At 52.8% G+C, this 26,811-nt stretch overlaps 1 protein-coding gene across 3 annotated transcripts in view; it reads left to right on the top strand.

Moving 5' to 3' along the window:
• The window catches only part of CACNA2D2 (calcium voltage-gated channel auxiliary subunit alpha2delta 2), a 126,639-nt gene that overhangs the window by 52,978 nt on the left and 46,850 nt on the right, over positions 1-26,811 (top strand). For all 3 annotated transcript variants that reach the window (XM_040994532.1, XM_040994533.1, XM_040994534.1), the window contains exon 3: positions 10,947-11,063. In XM_040994532.1, coding sequence (XP_040850466.1) covers positions 10,947-11,063 — 117 coding nt within the window. The remainder of the gene's footprint in view (positions 1-10,946; positions 11,064-26,811) is intronic.

The following is a 26,811-nucleotide window of genomic DNA, read 5'->3' as shown; positions in this document are numbered from 1 at the left end:
AAATTCAAAATAAACAATAACAAAAGGATTTTTAAAATCTGAGTATTTTAAAAAGAAGAACAAGCTTTCCATTGGACATTCAAAATAGGATGGATGGTGGGAGGGGAGGGAAGACAAGCATTTGACACAATGGTTAAGACACCGGTTGGGACACCTGCACCCTACATTGAAGTTCTTAGGTTCAAGTCCCAGATCTGCTTCTGACCCTAGCTTCCCAGTAATATGCATCTTGGAAGGCAGCAGGTGATGTCCCAAATGCTTGGGTCCTTACTGCTACGTGGTAGACCCAGATGGAGTTGCTGGCTTCATCCTGATCCAATCCCATCCAGTAGGTATAGGGGTGTGAGCCAGTGAGTTGAAATTATGAATGTGTCTGTCTATTTTTTTTTCTCTGTCTTTCTGCCTCTCATTGCAAAACAAAACCTAAAGCCAGGATGGGATTTGCCAGGTGGGAACTCAGCTGTGCCCTGCTGACTTTCCTGGGAGCGCCCTTTGAGGACTGGGTCCAGAGATCGCCCATTCCTGACTCTGGGAAGCCTTTGCTTGGTGCTTACTCTGCGTCCTTCAGGTCTCCAGAGGGGACCCTCCAGTGAGGGCTGGGGAGAAGCTGTGAATGACAGGGAAGAGCAGGTCCCCTCTAGCGTGTGTCCCAGTAATGTGTTTGTCCTCGATGAATTTGTGCTGCTGTCCCTGTCCTAAGCATATCTTTGGTATGTGCAGAGCCATGGTGTCTTGGTCCTGTTTATTTATTTATTCTCCCATTCTCTGGGAGATTTAAAGGCACTTACAAGGATACATAAAATTCAAGAAGTGCCTATAAACTGGAAGCAGGAGAGAAAGAAAAAACCAAGAGGGGGAGAAAGATGGAGCCAAGAGATGCTGACACAGGAGCTGAATGAGGCCGGGGCTTGGGTATGCCTCCTACCTATGCTTGCGCACACACACACACACACACACACACACACACCATGGGCAGCTTCAGCCTGGTGCTAGTGGCCCTGGCCACATCATGCTCAACACCCAGACCTTGTAATCAGTAGGGAGCCCTGCTGGGCTCTCCTGGCACCCTAGTTCAGAGACCACTGTTAGGTTTTGTCCTGCCTTCACAGCCTCTCCAGGATCCAGCAAGGGACTATAGGGCCATGGCCTTCAACAGTAGCGCTAGAAAAATTCTATGATTGAAACATTTCAGGGCCCGGTGGCGTGGCCTAGCACCTGAAGTCCTCGCCTTGAACACGCCGGGATCCCATATGGGCACTGGTCCTAATCCCAGCAGCTCCACTTCCCATCCAGCTCCCTGCTTGTGGCCTGGGAAAGCAGTTGAGGACGGCCCAAGGCCTTGGGATCCTGCACCTGTGTGGGAGACCTGGAGGAAGTTCCTGGCTCCTGGCTTTGGATCAGCACAGCTCTGGCCATTGCAGTCACTTGGGGAGTGAATCATCGGATGGAAGATATTTCTGTCTATCTCTCCTCCTCTCTGTATATCTGCCTTTGTAATAAAAATAAATAAATCTTTTAAAAAAAGAAGAAAGAAAGAAAGAAAGATTTCAGATGGCTACCATATCACCTTTTAGATATGGGCAATAGCCCGGAGAGCCTGACCCAGGCCTGGGGCTATCAGGTATCTGGTGGTATTGGCCAGATCCATTCAAACTGGGGTGGTCTCTCTCTGAGCCCAAGGGCATGGTGTGAGCAAGACATGTGCAGGTGGCCAGCGGGGTCCTGGATGTGAATTGCAGGAGGTTGGAGGCAGTTATACCAGTAAGATTAACTTGGACATGCCTGGAACTGTGTGTGTTCATTGGTATAGGGCAGGACCAGGATAGCCTTGTCCTGGTTGTGATGCCAGGCAGCATCCTCTGCTGCTTACTGCCCACACTAAGAGCTCATGTTTTCACAAGAGCAGCCAGCCTGAGGGCCTCAGCAGAACCTCTTATTGTGATCACGGCTGTCATTGGTGCTGTCATTATTTGGTGACATCTTCAGCAGCCAAGGGCAGACTGCCAGCCAGTGAGGCCAAAGAGTTGGTCCCTGTGGGACAGGGAGGAGCAGGAAAGATGATCTGGGTATTGGGGACAACCCTAGAAGAGACACCACTGGAAGCCAGCAGAACTGCACATGCACCAGTCTACGTTGGAGGCAGGCCCTGAATAGCCTGGATGAGGTAGTTCAGGTCTGTGTGAGCTTTGGGAGCGAAGGTCTGTGCCAGTCCGCGTGACTGGTAAAGAGCAGGGCTGGGATTCAGACCCCAGGCTTTTGATCAGTCTTGCTATGGGTACCAGAGACTGGGATGCCTCCACATTGGACAGATTGTAAAGTGCGAGCAAACAAGTGATAGAGAACTTTAATTCATTGGTTTGACTCCCCAGAGGGCTACAATATTTAAAGCTAGGTTAAGATGAAGCCAAGAGCCAGGAACTCCATCCACATCTCCCATATAGTTGGCAAAGACCCAATCACTTGAGCCATCACCTGCTATTTCCCAGGATGTAGTAGCAGGGACCTGGATTGACAGTGGAGGTGGAACTCCAACCCAGGCACTCTTGATGTGGGTGTTGTCCCAAGTGGTGACTTAACAAACAGCAGCGTGGTGCTCACCCCTTTGGACAAATTGTAGCGCTCTAGCCCCTCAATGTTCTCATCTGTGAGAGGAGCCCCCACCTGCTGAGCACTTGCTGGCTGTCACAGATCATGATGGAAAAGTGAATAAAACAAACATCAGGTGCACCCATTCCCGAAACCTGACAGGGGCCTGGTACACGGTCAGTTTCTAGCTACTGGGGAATCCCTGGGGAACTGCCCCAGTGCTACAGAGAGTTGCCCACCCTGAGTTGTCCATGATGCTGCCAGAACAGAGCAAAGGCCACTCAGAAGGGAAATAGTTTGTCATTGGCTCCCCCTGACCTCCTGTAACCTTGCTTCAAGCTGAGCATCAAACCATCTGGGTCTACCACCTTCAGTGGGGCTCTGAGATGACTAGGGTCCTCCCTGAGCCCTCATCTTACCTTCCCAGACTGCTATAGCAAGGTACAGGCAGACAGGACCTTGTTCTGAGCCCCATCTTATAGGCCTGAAGACAGAGGCTCAGAATGTGACAGGGTTAAAGGGGCAGTAAGGCTTGCAGTGGCCAGGCCCTGGATCTTGACTTTCCTTGAGCTGTCAGGTACAAGAGCAGGGTCAGTGGCTATGCTCCAAGTGCAGAGTGGTCCTCCAAGGTCAAGCCATGCCAGGGCTGCTTATGCCAATGAACCAGGGTAGAGAGCAGACCAGGTTTATCTGGGAGGCAGGAGGGTAGGCAGGAGAAGCTAGGGAGCATCAGCATCCAGGACCTGGCACTGATGACCCAGGTCTGAGAAGTCCTGGGCTGCAGGCTCCTTTGCTTGCTGCCTCTACAGTCTTCCCCTAGAGTGCCTGTCTTCTGGAGCCTCAGTTTGTCCAGCTATAAAATGGGCACACCAACCATTCCTGCCTTAGAGGATAATGGCTCAATGATTTGAGTCCTATCTGGTCCCACACAGGGCCCTGCCAGGATTCAGAGGAATCCCCAGGGGAGGGGCCAACTGGAGGTGGAGGCAACAGAGAGCGTGGAGCCAGAGTGGGTGGCAAGGGGGGCCCAGACACCGACACAAACAGTCTGTTTCCCATCAACACAAGCGCCCACACCAGCCGGCCGCCACCCGGGAAAGTACGGCTCTGTTTACTCGCACTCCCCCGTTGCCAGCTGGTGTGCTGGGCACAGCTTCCCTCCCAGCTGCCTCGACAGCCGGTGCGGCTCCCAGCCCAGGGAGGGGGGCAGGCAGGAGCCCCTGCATCTTTGCTGTAATGCCGTTTCCCTTGGGCTCCCATCACCCGCCCCTGCTGTTCTCCCAGGCCAAATGAAAGGGCAGGAAGCACTAGACATCCCCAAGGCTGGTGTCCCCATGGATGGGCCGTACCACCGTTCTCCCTGCTCTCCAGGCTGCAACTGTCCAGAGACCTTTTTCTTGAGTTGGGCAACAGATGTCTCTAATGGGATGCTCTTCCCACCTCCGCCCTCCTATCCAGCTGCCTTCTTAGGAAGAACTTCCTGTAGGGCATAGTCAGCACCCAGTCATCTTAGCACATCCAGAACCAATGAGTATCCATGGCTTGTGGCTGCATCTGTGAGACCGTGAAATCCCATAGGCCCTGGCCTGCTGGGGAGCCATTGCTCCTGTCCTCTGCTCCATGGACACCTTGTCTGGGCTCAACAATGATTGGTTACTGCAGGAGGTCACACATCATTCAGCAAATCTTAGCTGTGACATAGCACAACATCGCTTACCCCCAGGTCCTGAGTTGAGCATTTTGGATCCAAGACTGATGAAAGCTTAGAAGTAGGGGCCCAGGGCCACTGCTAAGTGTCCCCTCCCTTGTGACTTTGGAAATGGGATGTGGGTGGTTTTGGTGCTGTAGCATTTGCTTTTGAGGTACACAGGAGTATGTACTATGTTGACATGGGCAGGTTGGGACCCTGGGGCATACTGCCTCCCCAGCCCCACCATGAGCTAGGCTATTTGGTACAGTTACCTTCATAGTAAGGACACATCCTCCATTACATTCCTTTCTTACTTTCTGCCCGTGTTTAGAGCATCCCCTTGACCACCAAGGGGAGCACAACTTGGTGTCAGCTTCATATAGGCCCATTGCCAGGGAAAACAGTCATCTGAGACTGACTGCCTAGCAGCCAACTGCTGTGACTATGGGTATATTTGCAGAATCTTTGTCAACTTGGCTTGCACACTCCCTGTGACAGGGAGCTCACTACTTATCCAGGCACTGCTTCCCAGATTTGGGATCCCTGAGTGTATGGAAGTGCCTCCAATTTCCCCTGAGAGTTAAATCCTTCTGTTCTCAACAATCATCAGGAACCTAGGAGAGAAGACCTCTGTATTTGGAGTTAGTGGAGTCCATTCCCCTCCAGATAGTCCCCTCTGAGATCCAAGCCTTAACACTGCAGGCATTGTACCAGGCCAGCCTGTAGTGGCTGGGTACTTGATATCGTCACAATTCCAGAGGAGCAGAGCCATGGCCGCACCCAGGAATGGGCCTTGTACTCTGGGCTCCTAGGATTTGGGGCGGTTGGGGTGGGCCTTGCGTAAGGAGGGGTCTGGTGGGGGGCACTCTGGGGAAGCTGGCTGGGAAGATCTGGTTTATTGTTTTGTGTTGGTTTTTGTGTCTTTTGAAAAACAAGAGATTGAGCCTTTTTATGACATGGATTTTACAGCGTGACGAAGCAGCGTAATTTCCCATTCTCAGCGGCAAGTGCACTTTTTACACTAATTGCATAATTAGACATAATGTACTAATTGCGGTAATGGATGACAGTCAACTAAACTTTAACTTTAAAAACAGGGAGGCGTTGCTGGGGGTGGTGGCGGGGGTTTCATGCCCCTCCAAGTTTTGTAAAGGGGAAACACGGGCAAGATGTTCTAGAAGCCTCCTCTGGGGGCCAGGGCCCTTCTCACCCACCCCAGCCAGGTTTGAGTTTGTAAGGATCCCAAGGAGTATGTGCAGTTTAAGACATGGAGTGCCTGGTGAGGGTGCAGGGAGGGTAGTGCCGTGAATGGGCCCCCAACCCAGGAGGGCCCCAGGCTCCCTGCTCCAGGCAGCTGGACTAGGAGCACTGCTACCTGCTTGCTCACTGCCCCATGTCCTCCACCAAAGCCCATGCAAGAACAGAATGTCACAGCTTGGTTATCGTCTGTGATCCCTTCCAGAAATAATGTTCCTTCCAGGCAACCCCTACCTTTTCAGCAGTGTGGTACACAGTGCCACACAGTGCACAGACACACAGCTGACCCAGTGACACCAACCTGCAGCCAGGCAGCACCAGCCTGGCAAATGGAAGCCATAAGGAGGCACACCCCTGAGCAGCGTGGGCTCTGACGGGCCCCCTGCTGTGTAGGTCCTGTTTGGCCTGACTGTACCCAGATTTCTGGGCTGATGGAACTGGGTGGGGGGTCTGGAATGCTGGGCAACCTGGCTGGATCCCACGCTGAGCACAGGCCTGGAAGGACAGCCAGCAGCAAGGCCAAGCCTGCCTCACCTTATTCCTGTTCCATTTTCTTTCTAATTTAATTTTCCAGCAATGAGGGCTTGTTCACCTTCACTCCAGAGAGGACCAATGAGGGTGCCTGTTTGCAGTCCCCGGGGCTGGGAGCTCCATCCTCAGTCCAGCCCCTCCAGGACAGCCCTCTTGCTTCCCCTGCCTCTCGGGCCTCCATCCTAATCCATCCTTTCCATCCTTTTCCTGCCCCAACCCCACTGAACACCCTGTTCATCTCTTATGTCCATTTTCCCACAGGCCCCACTTTCAAGTCTCAGGAGAGATGCGGGGGACAGAACTGCACCAAGAATGGAACCCAAAGCAAGGGCTCTGGATCAGAGCCAGTTAAACCCCAGCTGTGCCACGTGACTCTTGTCCTCAGGCACTCGGTGTCCACTAGATGGGGTCCATGGGAATGGACCCTGCTTGCGGTTAAGTCGGGTGTGTGGGAGGCCATAGCCAGGGCTTACAACAAGCTGGAGTTTTCTCTTCCCCATTTCATCCCCTCCTGCATCTCTGGCATTTCCCTTCCCTTCCCTCTCTCTTGTCTCATCCTAGGCAGGTTGGGTGCTGGTTCATTTCTAGACCCCTTTGCTGTTGGCTCTCTGGAACCTTCCAAAATGTTCCTGCTGGAGAGCTGCCCATGTGGCTTGTCCTGAGGCTCTTTGTCTTCCCTGGAGGTTGTGGCATAGCCATGGCAGGGTTGTTGGGAGGAGGCTGGTTCCTGTGGGACAATCAAGCTTCCTGTCCCAAGTTGCTGTCCCTGCACATGTCCCCCAGCTAGCCTCCTGTTTATGTGAGACCACCTGAGGGAGTGGGAAGCTGGTCCTGAGTTTAAGGCCTCTGAGGAGGCCAGGGAATCCTGAGGATCTTCAGACATGCTTCTCTCTCTCTCTTTCTCTCTCTACTATTTGGTTGATTGATTGAGTGATTGATTGATTGAAACAATTATAAAGAGAGAGAAAGAAATCTTCCATACTCTGGTTCACTCCCCAGATGGCTACAAAAGCCAAGGCTAGGCCAGCCAGGAGCTTCTTCTAGGTCTCCCACATGGGTTTCAGGGGCCCAAACACTTTGGCCATCCTCTGCTGCCTTTTCCAGGCTGTCATCAGGGCACTGGATCAGAAGTAAAGCAGCCAGGACACAAATCAACACTCATAGGGAATGCCAGCATCACAAGCAATGACCTTACCTGTTTGCTACAATGCTGGCTCCCAGGCATGCCTCTCACTCAAAGAATGTCAGGGCCTTGATGATCAGATTGGAGCTAGGGAAGAGAGAGGTGGAGAGACAGGTCTCCATATCTGAGGGATGGGGACAGGCATGTCTTCCAGGAGGCCACCCAGATGAGCAGTGATCATAGGTACACAGTACGGGGGGTGGGGGTGGGGGGATGGAGATGAGGGATTCCAGATTCCAGAATTGTTCCTCATGGCTTTAAGTACCCTGACATGCTCCCATCCCAGGGAGCATCATATTGTCTCCTGTCCTCCCCCAAAGCATCCCACCATTTGCTGTCTCATGTAGGATTAAACCCCTTCCTCTCATCATGATTGGCCTGAAACTGCCATAACCTGTGGCCCCACTGGCCCCTGTTACTGTCCCAGATCCACTTTGTCCAGGGAGAGGTGACACCATGCTGTTAGCTCTGAGCCAAGAGCCTGGCCACTAACAGATACCAACAGAGAAACAGTCATGCCATGGTTATTGGGATCCAGTACTTCCCTGCACCCTGGGCTTCCTACTGCCTCCTGACTAGCCCAGAGAAGACTGGAGGCTGGGGCTGAAGGGGAGCCTCAGCACTGGGCAGGGTCCATGCTCCAGGGTTACCCAGAGCACTCCCAGGCTCCCTGCTGAGCCTGCAGGTGGAAAACTCTTCCCTGGACCACATCCCTATGGGGATGGCCTATCTCCCAGGGTGGGGCCATCTGCTGGGTTGTCACTTGGGCTTCACTAGGACTCAGTCTGCCTACAGTGGATCCAAGAGAACATTGAGAAGTAAAATCTTAGGGAAATGCCCTTCTAGGACTGCTGTGACTCATGTGGGATGGAGAACAGGTACGGATTGGCAGGGCTGGTAACTCCCAGGCCTGCAGGCTCACAACAGGGTGAAGGGCCAGAGAGGCCTGAACACAGGCATTAGAGCTAGCAGCAGGGTGTCCTTGGGTAGAAGTGGAACAGGAAGAAAACAAGACAGGTGCATCCCTGGACTACAAGGTCTGTCTTAGCTGCAGGCAAAAGTGGAAGAATCCTGCTCAGACCTAGCTGTCCCCAGAGCACTGCTCTTGGGTATGGAATTGGACATCTGTGTTTACAGAGCATCCATCGTCCCATAGACACAAGGCTGAGGAGATGGACAGGAGCTGGCCCCACCATGCCCCATCAGTGGCGCCCCAGTGTCTGGATTCCTACTGTCACATCCAGGCTGAGGCTGGGGTGTCAGAAACAAGGACAGGGTAACTGGAGGAGGGACCTGACAGGAGGGAGTGAATCTGGAGGCACGGAAGCTGATGGCTTCGGACAGCTGTAGAGTGCAGATTTTGCGGAGAGAGGGTGGGGGCAGGGAGGGGACTAGGATTCCATCTGCAGAATTCAGGCACTCCTGTGCAGTAGCAATAGGGACGATGCTGCTGTCCTGGGTCCACCTGCGAGGTGGGAACCTCCGTTCTGTTTGGTGTGTCAGCCACTGAGATGCAGAAATGGGTGACTTGGAAGGCAGGGTCGCTCTGATGTCACCTGCCAGGCACTGAGAATAAGCCCCCTTGGAGGCCCCCTCTCCTGAGCCCTGTCTAGACGTCATGAGGTACTACATGCCACACTATCAGGACCACCCTGGGGCTGGGGGCAGGGATTGCCAGGCTTTCCCAGGCGAGGTGTTATGATGCCTGGGGGCTCTAGCCTCAGGTTCTGGGACTGCTAACCACTGTGGTCTGCCTAGACCGACTGGTCTGGGAATGACCTTGACAGGGGAGTTTCAAAACCAGCTCCACCATCCCAGCAACCAGAGGAGCCAGGCAGCTGCGCCCCCTCCTGGTATCACTGGGCTGGATACTGCCCAATGGATCCTTCAGCCCTAGTGGCTGAGACCACAGCCATAGCACACCTGTGGTCCAAGGTTGGGGGTAAGCCTGTGTTTTTTTAATGTCCCCAACCCTGGGAAGGCTAGGATAGGGTGGATAGGGGGCCTTGTTTTGCCATTCCATCATTCCATTTCTGAGCCTCAGGTTTCCCAGCTGTAGGGTTCTGGGCTGCAATCTCCCTGTGTTTCCCTAGGACTCCCAGGCTCCACCCCCACTTTGTACTCAGTCCTCTCAAGGTCTTCTCTCCAAAGACTTCCAACCTGAGGCCAGGCCCCCTAGGGTCTGGGGAGCAGCCTGGTCTGGTGCCCACTTAGGGCCTCCATCCTCCCTGGCCACGTGGCCAGGCCTTGCAGCTCGCCCCCTAATTGCCACTGCTCTGCAGGAAGGAGCGACTTCACCACAAATTATTTTGTTCTAAAAGAAGGACAAAAAGAAAAGAGAAGCCAGGAGGGTGGGGGGATGGCAGGGGGGAGGAGGAAAAGATTGCCTGAGCCAGCTTTGAGCCATATGTTAACCCTTGCACTGCCAGACACTAGGTGGGCAGCAGCAGGGCAGGAGCTGTGGCAGTGCTCGCTCGGCCCATCCCCCTGTCAGATGGCAGAGGCCTTATCTCCCCACTGTCTAGCTGTCACTCTTCTGACCTTATCTCTGCCTGCCTGTCTGTCTTGCCTCAGCTGCCTATGCCCCCTCCTTATCTCCCCTCATCACCTCTCTGTCTCTGCTTTCTCCTGCACAGCCTGGTGGCTCAGCACAGTTGTAGCAGTCTGGCTTGTGACCTCACATGGGGCCCAACCTACTAGGATCCCCTGAATGGACACACAGTCCCAGTCAGGCTCAAAGAGACACACAGGAGTGTGTCACACACAGACATTTGCATGCATGCACGCAATCGCCCACACTCAAGACCCCAGCCACGAACAAAGACGCCGGCAGAAATGTGCTTCTAAGACTTCTGCAAGCCCCTAAGCTTTGTAGCTTCATGCAGAAGCCCTAACCCCACCCCACCCCACACCCAAATGCTACACTTACACTCAAGCAAGTGTATAAAGCCATTTCTCTCCCTCACACCACACACACACACACACACACCATCAGATTTATACCATCACATGCGCATGTGCATGGACCCCACCCCCAGGAGGAGGAATGAGCTGATTCATTTCACAGACCTGTTCCTTCGTCCCTGATCCCAGTCACTCCTGCACCTACCCTCCTCCAATATTTTATGCCTCCAGAGGAGCCCCTCAGGGGCTATAGTTTCTAGAAATGCCCTGGAGGTAGCACGAGCAGCAAGGAGTGCTGGCTACTTAAGTCCGTAGGCGGGAATGGAGGCTGGCTGTGTCTGTGATGTGTGTGGGTGTGCACATGTAAATGCATGTGTGGGCATGAGAGCACCTTTGTGTGGAGATGTAGGTAGATGATGTGCTTATTGGCACCATCTCTCCTGCCACCCTCCCTCTTGCCTCTGTCCACCCTCCCTCCTCTGTTGTTCACAGCCACTGTGAGCCAAACAGGGGCTGCTGGTCCCTGCAGAGGGAACCCTGAGGCCCTGAGGAGGCCTCAGTGACAACCTTGTGCCACCAAGCACACACTAGCCTGGTTCCGGATAGAAGCTGTAGGGCTGACCCTGCCAGTTTGCTGGTGTCCTTCCTCGAGTGATGGTGGGGGTGGGGTGACCTTCCACACCCACTCTCAGGGACCAAGGTCAGGATGGGGTAGGAGTAAAGACTGCAGAGGAAGTATGTGTAGGGGCCAGGTAGGATCACCCCAGCCTCATTTCAGCCTCTGCTTCCTTCCAGATCTACAAGGACAACAGGAACCTATTTGAGGTGCAGGAGAATGAACCCCAGAAACTGGTGGAAAAGGTGGCAGGGGACATCGAGAACCTGCTGGACAGGAAGGTGCAGGCCCTGAAGGTAGGTGTGGGGGTTGGGTGCGTACAGGGGAAGGACCAAATGGAATGATCCCATTCTGTTAATTCCTTGTTCTGATCCTTGGTCATCATGTAGCGTCCTGGCCTTCTGGATCTAAACTGGGTAGGCAGAACTGTGCCAGCATTTATCCAAAGTGGGCTGCACAAAGAATGGCCTGGGTTGCTGGGGGCCCTGTACAACTATAAGGTGGAACTCAGCCAACTCCTTCCCCATTTACTCCCTACCTTGCCTGGCCTGAGGGACTGTTGTTGCTCTGGGTCCCCTGCCTTTGTTTGTGGGTAGTGTCCTGGGTAAGAACTTGGTCAACAAGCAGGCCTGTTGGTGATGTAGCCTGTGGTGTGGATGGAGGGCTGTGGTGTGTAAAACTAGAGACTTGAACCCCTTCCCTAGCTGCCTAACCCCTCCACCCTCAGTTACTCCCTCTATACCCAGAGAGATGTGTTTAAGCTCCAAGACATGTGGTTCCATGTGGTACCCAGACCTGCTGGGCCATCCTGGTGATGCAGGCTGACCCCTGAATGGGTGGCGTGGAAACAGGTGAGAGGCATCCAGGTTGACCCCAGATCAGGAGCACCTGCAGCTAGTGCAGTCTTTGTTAAAGGTAGGCAAGGCCCATAAGAAGCCCAAAGTCTGGCTCCATGCAGTGACACAGATGAACTTGAAAACATTATGCAAAGTGAAGGAAGCTGGTGACAAAAGACCACATGTTGTGTGATCCCATTTCTGTGAAATGTCCAGAACAGGCAAAGCCATAGAAATGGAAAGTAGATTAGCAGTTGCCTGGGGCTGTGGAGGGTAGGGGTAGGGCGGGCCTGCTAATGGGTACAAGGTTTCTTTAGGGGTGATAAAAATATTCTAAAATTAGATTGTGGCCCTAGTTATACAACTCTGAATATGCTAAACGCCACACAATTGTGTGCTGTAGATGAGTGAATTTGCCTATGTATGAACTGTATCTCAACAAAATAAGCTTTAAAAACATATACAAGTCCATGCAAGTCATGCCCAGACTGGCAGGGTCAGGTCAGGCCAGCCACCCAGATCAGACCCTTCCATCTCCAGGCACCAGAGGAAGCAGGAATCCCCACCCTCACATCTAAACACTGGGTTCTGCTGACCCTCATATGTTTCCCCCACCTGTCTCTCTGTGACCTGCACTTATAAATGTGGAGAGGCTGAATCCTGGGCCCAGAGGCCCTGAGAAACTAAGGACCTAAGGACCTCCCACCTAGTGTGGACCCAGAGGAGCCAGAACTGGGCCCAGCTCATCCCTATCTTCCTTCATGATCTCCTGGCCCCTCCCAGATAAATCTTGGGACCCTGTCTGTTTACTCCATCCAGCTAGCATCTCATGCCTGCCTTCTTACTTTTCTAAGACCTGAGTCAAGCTGACACCATTACTTCCCTTCTCTCCTTCCCTGTCTCTCTGTCACTCTTCCCTCATTCCAGCTTTGTTGTCCTCCTACTCCACCTGCCCAACCCTAAACTTGAATGGGAAATGGGTATCCTTCAAACCATTTGCAGACCCAGGACTGGTAGCCTCAGTAGCAGCAGTGACAGATGCCCAATGAACCCTACACAAAGGGTGCCCAGGACCCCACCCCCTTGCCATCCTCTGTGGGGACCTCAGGGCTAGATGCCTCCATAAGCCACTTTCCCAACCCTTGAGGAGCCTTTGGTGCATTTAGCTTGAGGGTGGAAGACAGCCAAAGATCTGGGATGCCAGCCTCAACCCTCTCCCTGCACCCTACCTGCTGAACCCTAACCCTTGAGGCAGGACAGCCATCTATAGGTCTCCTTTCCAGCTCAAGGCTTAGTATACAGGCAATGTTAATACAGATTATTTTCAATGGAAGAATGATAGCAAAAGATACATACCCAATGGGCATTTGTTTTTCTTTTCCTTTTGAAAAGTTATTTCAAAGACAGAAAGAGAGAGAAAGAGAGAGAGAGATCTTCCATCTACTGGTTCACTTTCCAGAAGCCCATAACAACCAGGGGTAAGCCAAGCCAAAGCCAAGAACCAGGAACAGCATCCGATTCTCCCATAAGAGTGGCAGGGATTTATGTCCTTGAACTGTCCTTTACTGCCTCCTGGTTGGATGCAATAGCTAGAAGCTGGATCAGAAGCACAGAGTAGCCAGAATGCGAGCCAGTGCTCCTGTATGGGACACAAGCACACCAAACAGAAGCTTAACCTACTTTGCACACCCCCAGCCCCACTGGGCATGTTCTGCATGCTGAGTCAATCTCACATCATTGTCCTAGCAGCCTCAGAAGGAGGCCCTGCCACCCCACTCCACAGAGGAGTACACTGAGACTCACAGGTACAAGGGTTTGGGAGAGCCAGGACTTGAACCTGGATCTCCTTGACCCTGACCAGGGCCCTTGCTGAACCCACAATCCTGGTCCTCCCGGGCCCTGCCTACCAGTGAACTCCTGTGCATGCAACCAGCACCCCCTGGCTCCAAGCCTGTGAGGTGCTCCTTTTCCCAGCTCTGAGATGGGTAGGAGCACCCCTTCCCCTCCTTGGTCTTAATTGTTCAAGAGGCATGTTGGTGTTAATTATGTTTTAAATTGAGTTCTGGCCCTTCCCCTTTTGCCACATTTGTTTGCAGCCTGATATGGAGAGACAGGTGTTGGGGGCCTAGACCCCTGCACCCCCACTCCATTGTCTGTCTCTCCCTGGACCCCATCCAGTAATCCAATTTAAATCCCTCGTTCTGGTCTGGAATTTTAATTTGGGGCTTGCAAAGAGGGAGCTACACAGGACAGGAGTTCATTGTCTCATCTAGTCAGTGACAGTCAGATGTCTGTAGCAGCTGTTTTCCAAGCTGTATGGCGTGGTTTCGCGGGGGCAAAAGTCAGGTGGAAGCAGGCCAAAGGGGGACTCTTGAGACAAAAGCAAGCAGCATCCACAAATCCAGAAAACAGGCCAGGTCCTCACCTTCCAGGGGCATGAAGAGGCCCTGTCTGGGAACTTTAGCCACCTGGGGAGCTAGAGCCAGAGCCTGCTGTCTTAGGGTCTTGACCCTGGGAGTGATGTGGAGAATTGAGGAGCGGAGTTAAATCTAAAGCAGGACTCTCTGTTCCCACTCCTCTGGGCCTTGCCCTGTCACTACTCTTTCAGAAAGATCATCTCTTCCTTACTGTTGCCTCCATGCCCCTAATAGGCACACACATGTCACATGTGTCAGGCCCTCAATAAGTGATGGGGCACAGTGGAGACAGATAGCTCCTGTTCCTGGTCTCCTGGAGCTCTGAGACCAGTTCCATGCCAGGGCTGCATCTGCCTTCTTTGTTAATCAGGGACATGAGCACTCTGTCCATTCCAGGGTCCCCAGGCATCACAGCTTTGGGGGTTGCCATTCAAAGGCTCCTTCTGTGCACAGATCTGTAAAGCCTATGCCACCTAGAACACCATCCCTGGCACCTTTATGGTGAAGCTTGGACATCCCTGCTACCTTTATGGTGAGACTTGGAGGAGAAATCCTATTCACATTAGGCAAGGGTGACCCAGTGGAGGAAATGCCAACACCGCCCCTCCTCAAGCCTTGGTGGGCCTGGTTCCCCAAGAATGATTGGAAACCCAGGCCAGGACATGTTCTTGAAGGACATCAGCATGACTCAGAGCCTGCAGCACTCCAGCACTCTGAGAGACCTTTTCACCTCCAACTGTAGACATGCTTAAGGCAGTAGAGACCCTGTCCTTGCTCCAGGTCTCATGGCAAAGCTTTGGATCCAGGCAGCTGGGCACAGACCCTACAGACTGCCCTCCTACAAGTGGCCCCGTGGAATTCATTGTCCACAGGGATATGGGGCTGAAGGAAGAGGAGATGGGACACTGTGACCTTGGGTAAATTCTGGCCCTTTTGATTCTTCCTTGGGTGGTGAAGAAAGGACATTAGCACTCCACCTACACCATGACAAGGTGTGCATATGTGGGGACAAGGTTATGTGCCGCTCTGGCCTTGGTGCTGGGGGCTCCAGTGGGCAGCATTCCCACTGTCCGCGGCCTCTCTGGGGAATGAGCATCATTTAAAGAGCAAAATTAAAAACCCTTCTGCTCTCAGCGTCCTGCTTTTGCCGCTAATGGCCACTTAACCCAATTAAACTGACGCATTGTTGGCAGTGTGGCCGGCTCTGTTCAGGAACTGGGCTCCAGCATGGGGTGTTCAGAGGAACAGGAGCTGGAAGCCTGGTGGCCGACAACAGAACATAACACCCAGGTGCCTCTGACAGTCGCCTTTCTAGGTCTTTGCCCGAAGCTGGGATCCCTTCCTTGCCCTTAGGGCCTGGCCACTTGGTTCTGTGCACTGTGGGCTGTGGAGTAGCATCCTTGTCTCTGCCCACCAGATGTCAATAGCGCCCCATGCTTCTTCCAGCTGTGACAGGCAAAAATAGCTCCAGGTGTTGCCCCGTGTTCCCTGGGGCAAGACTGCCTGGTTGACAGCCACTGTCCTGGTGGTACAGCCAGGTACAGCCACAGCCGACAAGCAAGCCAAAGGCCTGCCAGCAAGGGGAGGGCACTGGGCATATCTGCAGGAGAAAGAATCCTGAGGAATAACAGGAAAGGCTGCCTAGAAGAGACAGAAAGAGTTCGGAGGAAAAACTTTGGCACTGAGGCATCTGTAGGCCCTTTTAACTGGGTCCATTGATGCACCCATTGACGGGAGCTCAATAAACAGTTGGCCAAGAGGTTGGGAGTGGAGGGAGGCCATGAGTGTCTCCTATTGCCTGGCCTGGAGGACAAGCCTCCTAAACATTTTGTAACAGCAGAGCTGTAGCCTTGGGTTCTGGTGGGAGATCAGCCCCTGGGGTCTGCAAGGAGCAGATAGACAGAAGAGCATGCAACACAGGCTGCCTCCGCCCACCCTCCCTGAGCAATTAAAAGGTGCTATGTGGGGCCAGCAGTGGCTTCTGCCTCCTTTCCATTACCAACATTAAGAGATCTTGACCCTTCCACTTTCCCGGTTCTCAAGAGGAGCCGCAGACACGCGCAGCCAATTAGGCGTGTGCGTGGGTGCCCAGGGCCCCAGCAGCCTTTTCTCCCTGATTGCAGCGTTTCCTGGTGATTGTTCTCCCCTTGCCCAAACAGTGCTGCTGCTTTCCAAGCCAGCAGTGCCCAGAAGAGCCAGCAGGGGTCCCCAGGGATGGGGGAAACCTCAAATCAGACCCTGGCCATTGGTCAGAACCTCCTGCCTCAGAGCTCGGTTGAGGGGAGAGAGCTGACCTGTGAGGAAGTAAGGAAGGGGACTTTGGGTGTGAAGAGCGTCTCAGAAATTGGGATCTCCTCAGAGAAGGTGGCCCAGATGTGTGCAGAAGACAGTCATCTGCTGTCGACTCTCCATACCCTGAGATTCTTGGGGTCAGCATGATCCCTGGGCAGACATCGAGGGTTCCTGCAGTTGTGCCAGGCAGCAAAGAAGCCAAAGGCCCCCGAAGGTCTCCAGGTGTGTGGACAGGGCTACCTCCCCAAGAGCATGGAGGTATGTGTGGCTGGAGTCTTCGTCTTCACCCTGGTTGAGCTAATGGTGACCAGAGAAGGGCTGAGTCAGGAATTTGGAGCTGGACTTCTCTGGTCCTTCTCTCATGACCTCCTGTAAGGTGCAGGATCTCAGGAGAAGTCCGAAGCGCTGTGGCCACTCCTCAGCATTCCAGCCCAAGAAAGGTCTGGGGGAAGGGGGCAGGCTATGACCTTCCTGAGACCCATAGAATAGCCCCTACCACCACCACTGAGTTCTCCCTGGAGCTGAAATACAGGCATGTGTTGGGCCAGGAACCTCAACAGCCTGTTTGCCCAACTGGGGACAGCTTCACTGAGGATCCTCAGGCCCCAGACTAACTTCCAAAAACCTCTTCCAGCCAATGGCCCTGCTCCTGTGTGCCACCACACATATCCCTTCAGAATACCGTGCATTCTCCATGTCATGCATGTGTTCAGTGAGTCACTGCCACAGCCTGGCCTGAGGCCGGCTCTAACACCAGTACCTGCTTGCTGTAGGCCACAGGATTCAGAAGTTTAGAGACCAGAGGTTAGCCCTAGCTACAGTCTGGCTGAAGCAAGGGCACCATTCCCTTGCTTGTCCTGGCTCCTGAGCCCATACACCTATACCTCCCAGTGATCCCAGAGCACTGCTGCTGGAGCAGAGGGAAAGGCCAGGGGTGGGGAGTGAAAGGAGAGGACACATCTAGGTGGCTAAGTGCAGAACACAGGTGAGGACCTAGAGATAGGACCTTAACAGACGATGCTGGGGAACTAACATCCTGAGCTCCCTCTGATTCCCCTGCACCCTCCCTCCACAGGACCAGAATCTAGGACAGGATGGGGGAAAATGGGAGGTGGCAACCAGATGGAGAAGACTAACTGCAGCACCAAGTGAGACCCCACCCTACTCTTTGGAGAAGGCCTGCAATGCAGGAGGACCCCTCCTGCTTGTGCCCACCTCTGGGGCTCCTGACAGCCAAAGGGGGCAGATGTTCTGAGGCAGAGGGAAAGGGCCTGCAGGGATGAACCAGTCTAATTTAGGATCAGAGAAGTGAGAATTTTAATTGAGTTTTAATAGCATCTGGCCCTTTGTTCTGAAATCTTCATGTGCAAGGGCTGAGGGGGAAGGTGCAGGGGTGCCTATCAGCCAGGCTGATCTCTGCCCTCCAGGGCCTCAGACTGCAAGTAATCAGACAGTAGGCTGTGGGACATGCGCTGTGAGGACAAACAGGTCCTAGTAGGCAGGCTGGAAGATGCAGGTGAAATTTCCAGAGGCATCTCTGCACAGCTCCCCAGCCCCCATTCCCCCATGCTGACCTGGCATTGAGGGCCATGAGCAGATTCTCTGGCCAGAGCCTGGAGGAGATACCTATGAGTACCTATGAGCCTGTGTGTCAGGACAAAGGGGATGTGGAGGGGCACTGGCAAGGCTGCACATCCAGAAGCACACACCCTGGACACAGCGGTTACTTCTTATCCCATGCTCTGTGTCTTCAAATACAAATCAAGCAGGGCCTTCCTCATGCAATGGGCACCTAGGAGAAGGAGTCAGGTTCTCAGGTTGCTGGTGCAGAGGGCAGGATGCCAGGGACCTAGCTGCAGCCTGGTGCCAGGTTCAGGGGTAGTGAAGGGGTCCTCAGGCCTCCAAAGAACTCCTCAGCTATCTTTCCCAAGTCCACGTCTGATGTCTGGACCAGCTCAGATGCCATGGTAACCCCAGGCACAAGCCTCTGGATTGTCCTGGAAGAGGTCAGTGGACTGTGATTCGTTATGTCCTAAGCCACCTGGTGCCTCAGCGCCCTTGTTTCAGCCTTTGTTTGCTAAGTGCAGACACGCAACCAAGCTCTCAAGGACAGACCTGCAAGGGTGCTCCCTAGAGGAGTACAGTCTGCTCAAGGTGATGGGCAGGCCCGGGGGATATTAGCAAAGCCTAGCAAGGGGTATGGAGTGCCCGTGGGTTCAGTACACAGGTAGGTGCATACAGGCTGTATATGAGACAGGCTTATCTGCTCATCTGCCTCCACAGAACACATGCACAGGTGCCCCATGCAGCGATCCTGGAAGAGGAGGTATGTGAGGGTCTCTTTGGAGTCTAGCTGAACCCTTGCCCAACAATCACATCCTGTACTGTTCTCACCCAACACTGTCCACGATAAGAACCTGTGGCCATGAATCCCTCTCAGACAGGAGTAGCATGGTACATGGTGTATGTAACAGGGCGGCACAGAGGGTAGCTAAAAATCAGAGATTTGGTCTTCCTTGCTGCAGCTGCTGCTGACACCTGAACAGCACTGAGCCCTTGGCAAGTCTAATAGTCTCTGAACCTCAGTTCCCCTACCTACCTATATATTTGGAACCAGTGTCACCTCACACATCTGTCATCAGACTTTATGTCTGGGTCTTGATGATACCAATCACTGGGGCTATCTCATGGGATTGGCCCTGTGACAGTCCCAGCACTAGACTACAGAACCTCCTCTCTGAGGACCTGATTGGGCACCTGTCCCCCAACTCCTACCTCTGAGGCCCAGGCTGCTTAATACTTCCTACATCCTGGCATAGACCTAGGCCCTTGTTTGCAAGGCTGCAGTGCCTGGCAGCCCGTTGCTGCAACCATCCTGGTTAGCTTACTCTATGCCCAGTGAATGGGAATCACAGCATGTTTGCTGTGTCAACACTAGCTGGAGCCTGGTTGTGGAGATAATCGGATGCCTGAGGCCCCATCCAGCCACCTAGGAGCTCCTCCTGGCCAGCAGAAAGGTTGGAGGGAGGGGAAGGTGGGCAGTCCATAGGGCCTCCAGGTGTAGACTGGCAAATGTCTGGGACCAACTAGAGCATCTCCAGGCAAGAGGACAGTACCTAGAAAGGGCCAATCATGGAGGGCAGTCTTTCAGGGAGTCTTCTTTGCAAAGGGAACCTTCAAGCCTTTGAAAGCCAAATGCAGATCCCTTTGAGCTTCCTAGGCCTGTTCTTCTTCTTCCCTGTGTCCCTAGTTGTCCATCCTGCACCATTTGAGAAGGCTTAAGCAGTTAGGCAGGTGAGTATGGACAGGTGAGTATGAAGGGAAGTAGTAAGGGAGAGGGTAGAGGTTGGGAACTGCAGGAGAAGAGATAAGAAGGCCATGAGCCAGGCAGGCTGGCATTGCTGTTTGAGCCATGTAGGTTGGGCCAGTGGGCAAGAGAGCACAGAGGCAGGTATTTTTTGGTGATGGCTGGGTGGGGGAACATGGGACCAGAGACAGGGAGCAGCCCGCCTTGAGTCTAGGGAAAACCCTCCCTCATTGTCAAGGCTCTCAGAATTAATAACCACGTGGCAAAACTGGGCCTCTAAATGCTTTTACTTCTTTCCATTCCACTTCTTCCTCCCATTCCTCTTCTTGTTCTCTTGAAAGACAGTTATTGAAAGAGACAGAAAGATCTTCCATCCACTAGTTCACTCCTCAAATCACTGCAACAGCCAGAGCTAGACCAGGGTAAAGCCAGGAACCAGGAACTCGGTCCAGTTCTCCCACATGGGAGTACGTAGACCTTCATCTGTTGCTTCTCAGATCGTTAGCAAGAAGCTGAATCAGAAGTGGAGACTGTACTTGAACCCAAGCCTCGATGTGGGGTGCAGGTATTACAAGCAATGGCTTAACCATTCTGCCCACATGCTCACCCCAATCCTATTTCCTTTTATTAAAAAAAATAATATTAACTTTTTAATTTGACTTATAAATGTTAATTTATTTGAAAGTTAGAGTTATGGGAGTAGGGTCAGGGTAGGAAAATATATCTTCTATACCCTGATTCATTCCTCAAGTGTCTGCAACAGCTAAGCAGGCTGAAGCCAGGAGTCTGGAATTTCACCTGGAACTCCCATATGGGTACAAGAGCCCAGTCACTTGGGCCATGTTTTGCAGTTTTCCCAGGTACATTAGCAGGGAGCTGGATCAGAAGTAGAGTAACTGGGACTCAAACATGTGCCCAGTTGGATGCACGTCTTACAGGTTGCAGCTTTCCTGTTAACTTCTGAAATAAGACTCCCAATCCATTTCATAAGGAGGCTTTTCCAAAATGAGCCTTTGAGGGTGACCCACCCAGGACAGGTGCCTTTAGGACATGAATCAGGCAACTGAATCACAAGGCAAAAGGGCTAATGGCACTGCCTCTCGTTGTTTGACATGTTGTGGATTTCCTTTCTGGCCTCGGTTTCCTTATCTGTAACCTGGCAATATGTATCCACCTGGAAGGACTGTGGAAAGATTCTCTGCCCTGAGGCTTGACCATCTTGCAGATGCACATACACCACGTGGCTGCCACTGTCACAAAGGGAGAAGTTGAGATTTTCTGAACTCGCACCCTCTCATGACCCAAGGGTTGGGGGAAATTGGCAGAGAAGAACCCCATTGTTGGACCCCATTTTGAGATTCTTTGGAAAAGCATCCCAGTTACCTGGAGTGTGAGGACAAATGTGTTAAAGAAGGAAGTTACACAGAGTGGATGTTGGGGAAGGGAGCAGAGCTGGACCCTTCAAGTTTCCAAATTGGGCTGGGCAGTCAAACTCCAGCTTATGAGAAGTAGAGCAGTCAGAGCAAAGGCTGCCAAGGTTATTGGAACAGTGGACAGAGGCCCATAGCTGATCCAGGTAGGAAGCATAAGTAGGATCAGATGAGGCAGCAAGGTGGAGCAGGTAAGGGAAGGGACTCTGGACAGTTGCCAGTGTGAAGAGGAGAGAGGTAAGGGAGCCTAGGTAATAGCAGGCTGCAGGGTGAGAAGGTGGAACCCTCAGGAGCCACAGGTGTATTTGCACAAGCTCCTGCCTGCCTGCCTGGGGATCTGTTAAGCCTCAGTCACAGGAGCCCAGAGAGTGTCATCTTCCCTGCCACTCCCATCCCAGGGTCCGGGAGCCAGTTTGGCCTCAGGTACACACTCCTACCCAGAGATTGGGGTAGGGGACTGGGGATGGATGGATGTGCTGAAACCTTTCTGAGCTTGTCTCTTGGAACCTTGGCTCCAGGTGCTGGGGACTTTAGAGCCCTTAGAGGGACAGACTCAAACTGATGGGCTATGGGGGCCCAAATCCTCTTCATGTGCACCTGTAGTGCTTGGTGCTGGTGAGCTGAGAAGTAGGACACCGTGGGATAAGAGGAGCGTCCTGGGCTGTGGGAGAGTCTGGAGGGCTCTTTCCCCAGGGCCAGCAGATAAGCAGTGTGTATTTAAAGAGAGAAAAATGATCCATCTGTGCTCTGCCCAGGAACGCCAACGACAGCTCAGCTCCTGGCATGAGTGAGGGGTCCCTGCACCCACTTCCATGACCTTGACAAGAGCACCAGGTACCAGAATCTCCCAGGGATGACATGGATTGTTCCCTGCCTCTGTGTGCATAGCTGGGCCTCCTGTTATCAAATATGCTTCTGCTCATCTCACTCCCTGAGGGACTGCTGGGTAATTAGCTTACCCTGCAGAATACTGCTTCTGTCTTGGTTTGCTTTTCCCAGGAAAGGACAAGAGGAGATGGGGTAGCAGATTTCTAGGTTTGGTGCCACTTCTTAAGTGCACTCTGACTCTGCCCTCCCATAGGCACTGATACCCACACTCCCCAACATAGCTCCACCTCCAGAGCCTGGGTGTAGGTAGAAGTCAGTGGGCTGTCTGAGGGTATCCCAGTGCCAGGAAGGGAGAGAGTACCCATGCGCTCTGCTGACACCAGGGACTGCTCAAACCCAAGCTAGGCTAGCCTTAAACTAATGAGATGCATAAGTGGCATTGCCTACCCATAGCCTCACACATGATAGGCATGTGTGTGGTAGGCACAATGGAGACGAGGATGCTGGTGCCCAGTGCATGTAACCATGAAGATATGGGCTGCACCTGTTCACAGGTATGCAGTAAGCATTTAGTTCGTGGAAACCCCAGTGATCCTCTCGATTTTCAGTCTGCCCATACCCACCTGCTGGACACCTCGCACTGCAGCCAGTCCCAGATGTTGGGGAAGGATGGCTTGGAGTAGTGGACTGTGAACAGACTCCCAAGAGTCACATACAGCCCAGGTGTTGCTCTTCAAGTGTAACAGCTCCAACCATAGCCTCACCTCCTTCTGGGAGCAGAAATATCTGCCTGCCCACCCCCAGAGGTGAGGACTGGGAGATAGAAGGCAGGGGCCAGAGCCAGGCATTGAACCTGGGTACTTCAATTTGGAATGCAAGTTTCTCAACTGTCAGGTTGAATGCCTACCCAAGCACAGAAGTTCCAGCTGTTTGAGTCAGAATTTACCATTGTCCTGGCCCTGCCACTGATGCTGAGGCCCACTGCCTACTCCCCTGGTACAGAATCATGGCCACAGGGGCCTGCGTGCAGTGGACCCTGTGTGGCTAAGAGCTAGCCATGCTGGGGCCCCTTGCCAGGCCGCTGGCAACACTGAACCGAGAATCCTCAGCTGGTGTGGCCTACTTTTCTGCTCCCCCCCACCATGCCCCACCTCTCATCGCCACCTCCTGCTGAGACTCCCTCGGGAAGTGAAGGCTCTTATACTTTTTAATTAAAAATATTCTTTCTCCCTGCAAGCTTTGCTTCCCTGTGATTTTCCTCTTAGAAGGAGAGGGGAGCGGGGAGGTGGACTGTAGGTGAGGGGCAGAGGTCGAGCCTCCCCGAGTTTCCATAGGGGACTCAGAGAGCCATGGTCTGGCCTGGGGGAGGCTGCTGGTCACCCTCTGCCCTCCCCACCACACCGGTGCTTTCCTGACTCTGCTATGTCCTGCATAATCATTCAAAGCTACCCACTTGAATGCAGGTTGGAGAAGCGCCTACAGGGTTTCCTGTCATATAGGATGAAGCCCTGGGGGAGGGGTATCAGGGTCTGGACCTCAAGGTCACCAGATGGGTCCCCAGCACTGCATGGGGAGTATTTCTGGCTCAGCGCTCAGGAGCACAGTGTCAGTTCCTGGCTCCTAAGGTCAGGGTACGGGGGAAGCAGGGCAGGGTGGAAGGACACAGATGGTTGGTCTCAGGGAACCAGAACAGCATCTCTAATTACGGCACTGGAGGAGGGGCTGGCCCACCCTGTCCCCTCACCCCTGCCCTCCCACCCCAACTTAGGAGGAAGATATCACCATGACCTCAGGTCCCCACTTCTGAGTTGGAACTTCTTCCTTGTGTCAATCACACCATGATCCCTCTTGCTTAGCTTACATTCATGTCCTACTCCCTTACCCCTAACCTGCCTGCCACACACATGCCATCTCCAGCATCCCATTGTCAAGATATAGTTAACTGTTCCATTTGGAGTCCATCTTTGATCTGAAAGTAGATATGCCTACTGCATTGTGTCCTCACATCTGGACATGATAGTCTCCATTACACAATTGCCATACATTCCCTGCAAGTACAGTGACCCTATCATTGGGAGTCCCTCAGGATTTGTTTCTCAGCTACATGCACAGTGGCCTTATCCTTGGGTGTCCTTAAGCAGCAATTCCACATCCCCAAGACCCCATGGCTCTCTTGCTAGGTGACCAGCAGGCAGAGCCTGTGCCAATTGGCATGCTGGCTGCACAGTTAAGCCCAGGACTCGCTCAACGCATGGCAGCAATGGCTGTGGCTAGGGCCTCAAGCATGGAGTCTGACCTGGCTCAGGTAACCCCAGCAGATGCCATGTTGCTGGAAGCTCCCAGCACCCAAGCCCCAAGGTCAAACTCAAAAATAGAATCTTTTTTAAAAAAATAAAGATATATGGGGAAGGAGAGGAATGCCAGGACAGGATACACCACCTCTGCCCTGAGGAAGGAGGGCTGCAGATTGCCCATGGAAGGGAGTCTGGGGATGTATTGGAGTGGGAATTTCTGAGGGTATATTTGATGGGATAGGCTTCTGGGGGTTTCCACAGACAAGGCCACTGCACTAGCAGGTTGGCGAGGGAGCTGAGATGAAATGATTTAGAGGGGGAAATCAGAGGGCATGTCTGGGTTACACCAAGGCACCCATCCACATGGAAGACCTGGGCTGGGCTAAATAGCATCACCTACAGGCCACTGGGCCTGGCAAAAGCTGGGGATGGGGAACATCCCCAGCTAGACTAGGCTTACAGTAGCTGCCCACAAACATTAGCATATGGGTGGGCCACGTCAGTCTGGGCCATAGTACCCACCAGAACATAAAAGAATTGGATCTGGGGGCAGATTCTGTAAGGGACTTGTGGGGTCACCTCTGTGGGACTGCAGCACCTGCTGTTGCTGCTGAGAGCTGGGGGTGATGATGGACTGAGCCAGGCTGGACCATGGCATTCACCTGACACAGGAGCTGGGACTGGGAGGAGACTGGACTTGGCCAGGCTGTGGCACCCACCAGCACATTCAAGGCCAGAACTAAGGGCAGTTAATGTCAAGTATGTCAAGCAGGGCTGTGGCACCTGCTGGCATGAGTGAGATCCAGGGCTGGGAGTGGGTCTGATAGGGGAATTCTGGGACGATGACTCAAGTACTTGGGTCTGTGACATCCAGGTGAGAGACTCAGAGTTCTGAGCTCCTGGCTTTGGCCTGACCCAGCCTCAGCTGATGTGGGCCTTTTGGATGTGAACCAACAGATAGATCTTTGTCTCTGTTTCTGTTTCTCTACCTTTCAAATCAAAGTGAGGGTGCCCGAACTGTGATATAGTAGGTAAAGCTGCTAAAAATGTCTAGGAAAGCAGAAGATGGCCCAACTGCTTGGCTTCTGCACCCATGTGGGAGAGCTAGAAGAGGCTTCTGGCTGCTCCTGGCTTTGGTTTGGCCCATCCCTGGCCATTGCAGTCATCTGGAGCATAATTCAGTGGTGGATGATCTCTCTCATCCTCTGTCCTTTTTTCTGTTTGTGTAATTCTTTTAATTCTATTTTTAAATACACACACATATGTGTGTGTATTTGAAACATAGAGTTATACAGAGAGAAAGGTCTTCCATCCTCTCTGTTCACTACCCAGATGGCTGCAATGACCAGAACTGGGCTAGTCTGAAGCTAGGAGCCAAGAGTCTTGAACCTCCTATGGGTCTCCCACATGGGTGCAGGGGCTCAAGGACTTGGACCATCTTCCACTGCTTTCCCAGGCACATTAACAGGGAGCTGGATCAGAAATGGAGTAGCTGGGACTCAAACTGGAATCCATATGGGATGCTGGCACTGCAAGTGGAGGCTTAACCCACTATGCCATAGCATCAATCCTTGTAACTCTTCCAAAAAAAAAAGAGTCAAGTCACACATCTGAGTGGCCTGGCTCTGGCCCCTGATTGCAGCTTTCTGTTACTGTGCACCCTAGGAAGCAGTGATGGCTCAGGTAATTGGGTTCCTGCAACCCCAGTGGGAAACCTAGATGAATTGTATTTCTAGCTCCTATCCAGTCCTAACTATTGCAGCCATTTGAAGAGTGAATTTGTAGTCCAGGAGCTTACTCTCTCAAATACATTTTTTAAATTAAAAAAAAAAAATAACCAACCAGAGCCAGCCTTGTAGCATATCAGGTTAAACTGTTTGCAATGCCAGCATCCCTTTTCAGCGTGCTGGTTTGGGTTCTGTCTACTGTGTCTCCCTGCTAATGTGATTGGGAATGTAGCTAATGGGAGCCGAATTCTTGGGTCACTACCACCTGCATGGGAGTTCTTCTCCTGTGGCTTCAGCCTGGCCCAGCCCTGGCTTTTGTGGGCTTTGCAAGAGAACCAACAGGTGGAGGATATCTCTCCTACTCCATCATTCTGATTTTCAAATAAATACAAGTCTTAAAAAAAAAAAAATCATGCACTCGCATAACCCCACCTTCCTACCTACAGCCACACAAGTACGCTCAAAGTCCATATCTCCTGTGAGTCTGCAGAAAGATGTGCACACTGCTGTGAAAGGAGTTGTGCATGCCCACATGTGCATATCCGGGCCCTAGGCAGAAGCAGATGTACACACTCCTGGCATGCAATCCTCTCCCAGCTACTCCATCCCTCCCTCTGGTGCCTCTCCACTGCACCCAGCAGTGGGCATGAATATCTCTGTTTTACAGATGGGACATTAAGTCTCAGAAAGGAGAAGGGGCTTTCCCGAGGCCACACCACCACCCAACCAAGCCTCAGGTCCCCAAGTTCCCTCTAGGTCTGATGTGGCCTGGCTACCTGTGCAGGGATCTCTTCCCTATTCTGCAAAACCCATGAGGCCCAATACAGAACACCCATTCCTGTCTGCAACCTGGAGCCCACAGTGAGGGTATAGAGAAGGTGGAAGCCCTCAACTGACAGCCCTAACAGTTGGG

The sequence above is a fragment of the Ochotona curzoniae genome, unplaced genomic scaffold (assembly GCF_017591425.1).
Source record: "Ochotona curzoniae isolate NIBS_2020 unplaced genomic scaffold, NIBS_Ocur_1.0 contig_908, whole genome shotgun sequence".
In the NCBI taxonomy this organism is placed as follows: domain Eukaryota; kingdom Metazoa; phylum Chordata; class Mammalia; order Lagomorpha; family Ochotonidae; genus Ochotona; species Ochotona curzoniae.
Note: the sequence above shows the minus strand (reverse complement) of the source record. Positions and strands in the feature narration are given on the sequence as shown.